Below are 11,462 nucleotides of genomic sequence, written 5' to 3'. Positions count from 1 at the left end.
CTTCCTTCCTTCCTTCCTTCCTTCCTTCCTTCCTTCCTTCCTTCCTTTCTTCCTTCCTTCCTTCCTTCCTTCCTCCGTCCCTCCCTCCCAACTTATAACAAGAGGTGGTTCATGGGGTAAGGAAGAAGGGAGAGATATATTAAAAATGAATGTAGTATATAAACAAAAGATTATCAACATAAATTAAAAATTAACAACAATGAAAAGGAATGTATTTATGTGTCTATCTAGGATGGAAGGGGTGCAGGGGTAGGAGAAGGGGAAGTGTCCTCTGGACACTCATCCTTAATAATACCAGCTAATTTGCCAATGTGGTCTAGTTTCTAAAAGGACTAAAAAGAAGAACATTTTCAGTGATTTGACAGCCAATTGAAATTGGGTAGGTATTCCCTTAGGGGAAGAATTTTGAATTCTATTCAAGAAAATTAGGTGGTTGTGGATTAGGGGCCTTTAAAGGGAGGGCTAGGGATGGGTACTGGGATAAAGAATCAATTCCCCAAAGAACAGGGAAATAAGATTCCCAAGTCCAAGTCAGTTTTTTCACTTTCTGCCTCTGAGAGATTAATGAACGGTTCCTGTGCCCCCACTTCTATTTAATTCTATTTTAATAGAAGGAGCAGCCCACACTCACCTGAAACAAAGGCCACTTTTTCCTTTAGGATAGGGAGGACATCAGCAGCTTTCAAACCATCATTTCGAAAAGAACCTGCAGAACATGGAAGGCAGTGAGTCAGGGTTAAATAGAGGAGGGGACCAAACCTCAGCCCCAACCATGGTCTCAGTCCACTCCCACCTCCATCTGATCCTGCTGAGGAAGAGAAATGCATGCCTCATTGCTCCCTGACAGACCAGGTTCCAATCCAACAAGCATTTATTGTCTACCAGGTGGAAGACACGGTAAGAGGCACTGAGGGTTAAAAGACAAAGGGAAAAGCACTGCCCAGTAAGCTTACATTCTCCCCTATAGATACAGCAGATAAATAGTTAAGCCCAAGTACAAGGATCTGAGGCGAAGGGAGGGATTCTGACAATTAGAAGAGCTAGAAAAGCTTCCTATGGCATCAGCCCTTAAGTTGAGTTCTGAAAGAAAGCAAGGGATTTTAAGAGGCAGCCGGGTGGAAGAGGGGCACAGAGGTCTGAGACAAGGCTCCAGGTTCTAAAAACAGGAAGTAGACCACTTTGGCCAAAAGGCAGACTCCATGAACCAAAGTCATATACAATAAGAGAAAGGTAGATTGAAGTCAAAGAGTGAAGAGCTTTAAATGCCAAGTCAAAGACTTTGTTTTTTAAGCTGATGGAAGTAGGGAGCCACTGCAGGTTCTTAAACAGGGGAGTAACCCACTTAGATGTACACTTCCCAAGATTATCTTGGCAGGTGTCTGAAGCATGAACTTTGAGAGGCAAGGAGATTAATTAGGAGGCTATTGTGATAATCCAAGCAAAAAAGGATAAGGGTCTGAACTAGAGACTGATACAAATACAATGCCAATCGAAAGGTGAAAGTTTCCAAGGACTCAAGTTACTGCTATTCCTCCTGCTACTCCTAAAAGATCAAATAATGTCAGTCTAACACATGCTCTCTTTTCCTTCCCAGCTTTTTCTGTCTCTCATCTTCATGTGTGTATCTCTGTCTCTGTTTCTCTCTGAGTGTCTCTCTGTATCTCTTTCTCTCTTACTCTCTGTTTCTGTCTCCGTCTTTCCCTATTTGTTTTCCTTACTCTATCCCTTTCTGTCTCTCTCTTTGTCTCTCTGTCTCTGTCTCTCTGTCTCCCTCCCCCCCTTTGTCTCTCTGTCTCCCTCCCTCCCTCTCTCTCTCTCTCTCTCTCTCTCTCTCTCTCTCTCTCACACACACACACACACACACACACACACACACACACACACATACACACACACACACCACCACCACCACCACATTTTGTCTCCACAAGAGCCAAAGGTCAGTGCAGACAGATAACCTTCTGATCCTAAAGCTCCAAGCATTTCCATCTCCCCTCTCCATATAGGGCACTAAACTGACAATTGACATTTTTCCGGTTCATAAAATAAAGTACAAAGAGCCGTTTACAAGCTAATCCAATCCTGAATGGGTGAGATGCAAAGCAGAAGAATGAACTTCATTCCTCCTCTAGAATGATTCCTATCATCTGCTCCTCTTCATCATGATCATTATTTAACAATGAGTAATAAGCGGGGCTTTTGTTATTGTTGTTGTTGGGAAATGTTGGGAAAGACCTCCACAGAAATCCTTCGGCCTCCCACAATAACCTATTACTAAGTCTTCAATCACCCTCACAGTTGGGAAGTTCCTTCTGAGACCTAATCACATTCTTGTAGGGGGGCTGGAGGCGGGGGCACTGGACCACAAGTGGAGTGGGAAATGAAAGAAGAAATCAGGCAGTCCTTGGATTGAAAGGGCAATAGCCTGACCCAGTGCCAGATGTACGGGAAGGGAAGAAGCATGGCATCAGAAGCAGAGAACTCCAGACCAGCACGTTGTACCCCAGATCCTTTAATTAACATGCCTTTACAATTATAGTCCTGATCTACTCCCTCTGAATCCTATCCCCTTCCTGATTCCTTCTTGGTATTCACCCTTGTTTCTCTTTGAAACATGACACAGATGCGCCCCTGGAAGCATGGCCTCTCTTCTATCGGCCTCAGTGGGATAGAGGCAGGAAGATCACAGAGCTTGGGGCCTCTGCCTGACATCTGTCTCCTCACATCCTGCCTCCTCCCTTAGGGACTAGCCCATAATCCACAGGGGGTGAGGGTGGGGATGGGGGAGACCAAGGATCACAGTATTCACAGCTGGGAGAATCCTTAGAGATCATCTAGTCCACCCCCTCTCATTTGACTGATGAGAAAACTGAGGACCCAGAGAAGTAACATGACTTTTTCAAGGTCACAAAAGGAAATAGGTAGCAGAGGGCAGGGCAAAACCAGGTTTCTGGTCCCCAGATGGAGGGTTCCTTCCATCATACCAAGCCACCATTCAGTGAAAAAATGGATAATCCTTATTCCAGGAGTGAATCAATGCAGAGTTCATTGTCCACACTGGGGCGGCTAAAATAGAATAGCATAGCTCCAAAAAGTAATAGTTAACATTTACAAAATACATACTATGTGTCAGAGCTTTACAATTATTATCTCATTTGTTCCCCACAATAATCCTGGGAGACAGGTGCTATTATTATCCCCATTTTACAGTTAAGGAAATTGAGACAAACATGTGAATTGACTTGCCCAGGGTCAATTGTGCCTGAGACTGAATTTGAATTCAGCTCCTCCTTACCCCAGGTCCAAGTAACCAGTTGCCCCCGTACTCCAGGGAATTCACAAAATAATAAAATCTCAGAGTTGGAAAAGAACTAAGAGGTCACCTCATCCAATATCCCTTCCTGATTTAGGAATGACCTATTGGACATCTCTGACAAATGATCAGTTAGCCTTCATTTGAAGACAACTGGCGATGGGGAGCTCTCTACCTCCATAGGCAGCCCATTCCATTTTGAGACAGCACTAATTTTCAGAAGGGTTTTTCCCCCTGACATCAAGACTAAATCACACACACACACACACACACACACCACACAAACACCTCTTTTTCATGCTAACAATTACCAACTCTTTCAACCAATTATTTGTATGGCACAGTTTTAATCCCCATTTTCTCTTGGTTGACCTTCTCTGGATACAACCTATTTAGAGACCTAGCATAACAATGTGGATATCTCCTTAGTCCAGGCTGCTAAAATTAAGGACAGAAAATGTGCCCCTCCATCCCTTAAAGACCTTATGCCCTCTTGACATGTCCTCTATTACTCCTTTTTCCTCTTAGAGAAGGGAGGTCAGTAGAACCAACAAGCTTCTTGAAACAGATAAAACATAACTATCTGAGCTTATTCACCTCAAAGCTGAGGGTGCCATATTCCCTCAGTGGAGTCAAAAGTTACCTTAATTTGCAGTCAATAAATCAACAAGTATTTGTCAAGCCTCTGCTCACGAGGCACTATGCCCAATGCTGGAGGATGCAAGGACAAAAATGAAGCAGTTCCTGCCTCCAAGGAGCTTATTATATTCTACTAGAAGAAATAATATATGCACGTATCAGGATATACAAAGCGAAAACAAGGCATCTTGCTCAGGGCTTGGTGGGGAGGGAAGAAGAGACTAGCAGCTGGGAATCTGGGGGAACCAAACTGCCAAGGAAACAGTTATAAACTTCATATAATCTTCTGTATATAACCTGAGGCAGAGCCAAGAGGAATACTTTTTCTATTCTTTGCCATAGGCCTTCCTATATTGTGCATAAGGTGTGCCAGGGTAACCCCAAAGAAAAAACATCCCCATTGGCTTTTCCCCGTTCTGTCAGGTCAAGGACCAATGGCTATGCTCCCACAGGGAGTGCCAAGTACACCAGATTGTTTGCACGATCCTTCCTTTTATGAATTCAACAGTGTTTTTGTCTGTAGCTACCCATGGTGACTCTCCTATGTCTACATTCCAAGACTGTCCACTCCCCTGGGTCAATGAGTCAAGAAGCATTTATTAAGTACCTACTATATTCTGGGCCCTTTGCACCCTGTAGTCAGACTTCTTTTCAAGGATGTTCTATTTTTCATTTCCCAGAAACCTCATTGCCTAGAACGTCCTCTACTGGCTTTCTACTGGCAATTGTACCAAATCTAAGAGAGGGAATGGTGACTCAACCCCAGAAAATATCTTGGAGATAAGTCCTGAGTAGGGTTAGGAAAAATAGAGAAACTCTGTACGTTAGTAAGGTATTAAGGCATCAGGTAGTAAGGCATTCCAGGTGAGTTGCCAGGGTTCTCCTGGCCCAATTTTCTCCAAGTTCATGGAGAAAAGATTCCTGTTCTTCTGGAAGCCTCTGTGTAGGGTGAAGAATAAATAGGCTCCTAAGCAGATGAGAGAAGCCGAGCCATGATCAAGAACAGAGAGCAAATGCAAAAATCTGGACCAAGAATAAATGGAAGATGGGGTCAATTATGTGCTGGGGAAGGGAGGGGAATGTGGGCTGTGGAGAGGCCTCAGAGCCAACTAGTGGAAGTCTGACTCTGAAATGAGTCTGAACCACTACAGGCTTCTGACAGGATGCCAGTTGGCTACAAATGGTTAAGTTCTGGGAGAATCCCAACATGCTCTCATAGCCCTGGACATGGTTCTCCCTGAAGGAGTAATGTGAAGCTGTGTTCCCCTTCCCAGGCCAGCCAACACCTGTTCCTCATCAGGTATTATCAACTTCCATCACCTACATGGGCCTAAGGGAAATGGAAAGGCAGCAGGAAGATGCTTTTTTTTTTCCCAGACCCCAATTCTTCAGGCCTTCTCTAGGGCAAACCTAATTAAGGGACCTCCCTCATTCCTCCTCCCAAGGGCTCCACTGACAATTTAGCCACAGGAGAGGACAACAGGCAAGGGCCCAAAATGACTTTTCCCGAACATCCACTTCAGACCTCAACAGGGAATTCAAACCAGACAATGAAAAATCAAGTTTAATTAGAGGTCATTCATAGACTTCAGTCTGTAGGGCTGGAACTTACTCAAGATGTTGCTAGTCTCCTTCAAGAGGTGGTTTCCTCAGGGAAGCCTTTCCTAATCCCCTTGGTTCTTAAGTATTCTCTCTCCTGCTGAAATTATCGCGTATATGCTTACCTACTGACTTATGTTGTGTTTTCCCAGTAGAACGTAAGCTCCTTTAGGACAGGGACTGTTTTTCGTTTTGGTTTTGTATCCTTAGCACCCAATATAGTACCTTCCACATGGTGAGAGAGTGACAAGAATAGAGATTGGATTAAGGACAGGGAAATGAATTAGGTCTGTGACTTTATTAGTACTGGGGGCTCCCAGATGAGGAACCTCCCTCTACCAGTGCAAGGAGGAACCATCTCTGCAATTTATAGCCTTAAAACGGGCGTTATTAAGCTGAAACCCATGGATTTAAGAAGAATTTTTTTATAACTATATTTCAATATAGTTGGTTTCCACTGTAATCTTTTGCATTTAGACACATTATTCTGAGAAGAGGTCTTGGACTTCACCATACTGGATATATCAAGACTGGACAGTTGCCTATTTCAATAGTCCAGGCAAGAGGTAATCTGGATTTAAATGATGTTGCTAACTGCTTTAAAAATAATAAATATTTCTCCTGCAATGGTGTTCGTGCTTTTTTATTTCCTTAGAAAATGCATTTTTTTTAAAAGTTAAACAACTCCTGTCCAAGTTATTAGTGATTACAAATTAGTGAGGCACAGCTGAATGCAGGGTTACTCCAATAACAGCACACTATCTCTTTTCCTTCCCATACACCCCTCTTCTTTTTGTCACTTCTCTGGCTCCATTCCACTCCCCTAAGTAAAGTCGTTCAGAAGACAGTCAAACTTGCCTTCTGGCCTCCAGACCTCTAGGAGAACTTTCCAACTTGTTGTTAGGAAAGTAAATGAGTACCTCCCTGAGAAAGTCCTGCACCTTGCCCCAGGGAGCAGCTGAAAGAGTCAAACACCAATTTAAACTCCTCCAGAAGCACCAGAACCTCACACTTCAAAACCCATCCATCATTCCCCAATTCTCCCATTACCCTACTTTTTCTCTAGGGAAACCTTTTGCTCTTCTGCCTCCAATCTATCCTACACACAAAATAATCTTCCAAAAGCACTTCTTTAATCAGACCATTTACCCGCTCCAAAACTTTATCTATCCATTGCCTGCTGAATAAAGTTAAAACTGCTTAGGCTGGCATTCAATGCCATCTGCAGTCTAGCACTTCCCTATATTTCCAGCCCTCCCTCTCATTACTCCCCTTAAGGGACTCTATGCTCATGCCAATCTAGACAAATTCTCAATTCCCACACAGGTTGGGCATGTTTCTACCCTGTAGCCTTTGTTCATTCCATTCCCTAGTTCTTGAACATCCTCCTCTGATATCTTCTACTATAGAAACCTTACCCATCCCTCAAGGCCCAGCTCAAATAACAATCATTTATTCCACTCCTCCCTTCCCACACACTCTACCCAGCATTGAACTCTCTTTGCTTTTGTGAAATCTTGTTCATATCTCTCTTACAAACTTATCATATTTTTTAGTTATTTTATCACATATTTTAATTATTTGTATACAAATCTTAGGAAGGACCCTAGATAACCTATTACGTTGGACCTGGAGTCAGGAAGATTCATCGTTATGAGTTCAAATCTGACCTCAGACACTTAATAGCTATGTGACCCTAAGCAAGTCACTTAACCCTGTTTGCCTCAATTTCCTCATCTTCAAAATGAGCTGTATACCACTCCAGTATCATTGCCAAGAAAACCCCGAAGGGGGTCACAAAGAGTCAGACATGACTGAAACGACTGAACAACAACAGAAGTTGGATGGGGGATGGGGCCCTTGCAGACTATAAATTCTGTCAGGACCTGATTTGCTGCTTCTTATATCCATCACTTAATTGATAGATAGCATTCAGTTACTAAATGTCTGTGGGACACTAGTGACTAGGTGGCACAGTGAATAGAGCACTGGCCCCAGAGTCAGGAGGACCTGAGTCCAAATCCGGCCTCAAACACTTGACACTTAACTAGCTATGTGACCTTGGGCAAGTCACTTAATCCTAATGGGCCTGCCCTCCAACCTCCAAAAAGAAAAAAATAAATAAATGTCTGTGAACTGCTTCTTTTCAGATGTGATAGGAAATGTTAAGTTCTCTAGTTAGGTTTTTCTGAGAATGAAGCCTCCTGCTTCTACATAGAAGAATTCTCCCTCATCACAGCTCAGAACTTTGCACAATGATCTAAATTAACAGAAACATTCTTCCTTTTGCAAAAGAATTTTCTTTTTAAATAGGAAGTATCCCCTCTTCAAAGAGCTTGATACCTAAGCTATCTATAGAACTGACATCCAAAGCCGTTGCCCAATGAATTAAATAATCAAAGGATATGAACAAAAAATTCTCAAAAGAAAATCACAAACTATTAACAACTATATACAAGAATTTTCCTAATCAGTAAAAATAAGAGATAGGAAAATTAAAACAAGTTTAAGGTTTCACATCATATCCAGCAAATTGGCAAAGATAAAAAATATGGGACTCGTCAATAATAGAGGAGCTATGGAAAACCAAGCACTCTAATGACTACTGATGGAGCTGTGAACTGATCCAGTTATTCCGGAAAGCAATATGGAATTTTCAATTAATCAGATCAATCTACATGAATTTATTAAATGTGGACTATATGTCGGACGCTGTGCTAGATGCTGGGAATACAAAGACAAAAGTGAAAGCATCCCTACCTTCAAAGGGTTTAAAGCCTAACATGTACATGTATAGGTAGATTTTTTTTAATTATGCTAAGAAAATGACCAAAATATCTATAGCCATTGACCCAGGAACTCCACTGCTAGGCATATGCTCCAAGGAGATCAATTATAGAAAGGTTCCATACACAACAATATTATTTATAGAAGCTTTGTTTTGTAATAGCAAAGAACTGGAAACACAGTAGATGCCCATCAATTAAAGAATGATAAAACAAATTTTGGTACAAGAATATCATAGAATATTACTATGTCTCTTGTGTGTATAAGGAATATAGGGAGATATGGAAAGCATATGAACTGATGAAAGTCTTCCCATGTCTCCCTAAAGCAGAACCAGGAACACACTGCAACCAGTGACAACAACAATGTAAATGAAAAGATTAACAATAAAAATTGGAACTGAAAGCTGTCATTATAATCACTAAGATTAATCCCAAAGAAGAGATATGAAAATGCACATCCCTTCACTCTTTGCAGAGGTGGGGGACTCTGGATATGGAACGCTGTATGTACTGTTGAATTTAATTGGTATATTTATTAATTTTGCTAAATTGGTGTCTTTATTTTGTTTTTTGCTAAAATTCTTTTTTTCCCCTTTGTTAAGGGATGGCCCTCAGGGTATGTGGGTAGAGGGGATATATTTAAAAAATTCTGTTGATGTAAAAAAAAAAAGGTCTCAAAAATTTTAAAAAGAAGTGCTCTAATACACTTAAATAAGATGTTCATTTTCAAAATTTTGAATTACACACCACTTTTCAGGAACATGAACAGTTTAAGTGATTTGCCCATTTGACAAGTTGAGAGAAAGCCCAAGACTCATGAATCTCATGTGTGAGCTGTCCAGTGCACATGGTCTCACAAATAACCTGTTGGAATTCCTTGAGGAGGATAAATAATGATTTGGTCAAAGGCTAAACAGAGGGATATAATTTATTTAGATTTTCAAAGAGATCTTGACAAGGTACTATAGCGAAACATATTTGGGAAATTGAATGACCATCACATTGTGAAAAATTGATTTAGAGATGAGAAACAAAACATAGCAATAAATGAATAAATTTCTAGAAGGAGCAAAAAAAACCAAAGGTTTTTAGGGATTGCTTTTTAATTAGGTGCATATAACAGATTTACAAATGATCTGTAGGAAGGAGACCACAAACTTCAAGTCTGAAGATGGCACTTCCCATGTAGCAGAATATGAAGTCAAGATAAATCACAGGGAGCAATGGATGAGCTTGACAAGAGGGCATTTCCCCCAAAATGATCCAAACTTTAGGCTATAGGATAAGAGGGTGCGAGCTGTCAATTAAAATGCAAGGGAGAAGAAAGGAAAGGAGCATTTATTAAGTGACTACTGTGTGCCAGGTACTTTACAAATATTAATAGTGATAATAATACCTAACATTTATTAAGTACCTACTAGGAGCTAGGAACTATGCTCTAAGCTCTCTACACTTATTATCACATTTGATCTTCACATCTACCCTGGGAGATGGATGCTATCATTGTCCTCATTTTGTGCTTGATGAAACTAAGTTTGGCGGAAGTGAAATGACTTGCCCAGGTCACCCAGCTAAAAAGAATCTGAGACTTTGAATTCAGGCCTGTGTGACTCCAAATCCAGCACTCTGTTCACTACACTGCCTAACCAGGAGTTCTTAATCTGGGATCTGGGAATTAATTTTTTTTAGATAATTCCATTTCAATATAATTGTTTTATTTTCTAATCCTATGTATTTTATTTGTTTAAATATATCATTTTGAGAGAGGACCATAGGACTAACCAATCCTCCAAAAGGGTTTATGACACACACACACAAAAAAAATACTTAGCCATTTCCTGGATACTCTGGTCCAACGTGATACTATGGCCAACAAGGCCAAAAATTATAGCACTCACCAGAAAGGGAATCAAAAGTTAAGCAGAAAATAAACTCTACCCTTGAATGATTGAGTCATTTTTCCCCAGAACCTAGCACAGGCAAGCAGTAGGTTCTTAATACATATTTGTTGAATTGAATTGGCTTGAATTCCATATACAACCCCTGTCTCACACAGAAAATACTATTTACAATTCTATTTGTTGCACCTCAAGAGTGATTTGACAGAGTTAAGGACAACTCAAACAGTCAAAGGGAGGGAAAGCAGCTATAGGAAGACAAATTTCTTCAACTGCATGCCTCTGGCTAGAGTCTCTGCTGATCTATTATTTCCTTAGATTCTGAGTTATTCGGTTTACCCAATAACAATTAATAATTCACATAGAAGCATGGAAGCTGCATACTATATTATGTGAGAGATCCCACAATGAACAGGGGGTTGGGGCAGTAAAGTCTGGAGAAGCTCTTTATTCAGTGTATAGTAACTTTTGAAACTTATTCTAAGGGGTGGCTAGGTGGTGCAGTGAGTAGAGTGCCGGCCTGGAGTCAGGAAGACTCCTCTTCCTGAGTTCAAATCTTGCCTCAGACACTTACTAGCTGTGTGAACCTGGGCACGTTACTATAACCCTGTTTCCCTCAGTTTCATTGCTCTAGGTAATTCTCTAAGATTCCAAATTATAGAGAAGGTACCAACCATCATTGATGGAGGAGGTTTTTTCATCTGGATCTCTATGTTTCCTGGCATTTTTCAAAGGCAGCAGGTGGTTCTGTTATTTCAATAGACTTTTTTTTGGAGGCATTGGCCTGAAGTTGCCCTGCAATTTATAGTCTCATAAATCTTATATACCTGTTACCAATGTCAGCAGCCCAAACTAGAATCATAGAACTTTCAAAGGATCATAGATGTAATGCTGGAAAAGACCCTCAGATGAATGGTCCTATCCCTAATTAAATCGCAGGTCTATTCTCTATCCCCAACCCTACATTTATCCATAATGACTTTCCTATTATTCTGAGATGCAGCCATCCTCAAAATAAGGAAGATATGGGTCTCTCTCCCATCCCTAAAACATACTGGCTATTTCACTTAACCTCTTAGTAGCTTAGGCATTAATCATCTATAAGTTACAGAGCAGGTGCTGATGTGCATTTCAACACAGCAAATTCCTTGTACCTATGGAATCACAGGTATGGCCCTGTAAGGGTTATGGGATTTAAAGATCTCCCATGCCCCATGGACGTGC

At 41.1% G+C, this 11,462-nt stretch overlaps 1 protein-coding gene across 4 annotated transcripts in view; it reads right to left on the bottom strand.

Annotated features, from left to right (window-relative positions):
* Positions 1 to 11,462, bottom strand: part of KALRN (kalirin RhoGEF kinase) — a 982,696-nt gene that overhangs the window by 722,029 nt on the left and 249,205 nt on the right. For all 4 annotated transcript variants that reach the window (XM_069064963.1, XM_069064965.1, XM_069064964.1 and 1 more), the window contains one exon: positions 632 to 706. In XM_069064963.1, coding sequence (XP_068921064.1) covers positions 632 to 706 — 75 coding nt within the window. The remainder of the gene's footprint in view (positions 1 to 631; positions 707 to 11,462) is intronic.

The sequence above is a fragment of the Petaurus breviceps genome, unplaced genomic scaffold (genome assembly GCF_028583685.1).
Source record: "Petaurus breviceps papuanus isolate PSGF00001 unplaced genomic scaffold, PetGlider_PUasm1.0 90654, whole genome shotgun sequence".
Lineage (NCBI taxonomy): Eukaryota > Metazoa > Chordata > Mammalia > Diprotodontia > Petauridae > Petaurus > Petaurus breviceps.
The sequence above is the reverse complement of the archived record's forward strand: the minus strand, read 5'-3'. Positions and strand labels throughout refer to the sequence as shown.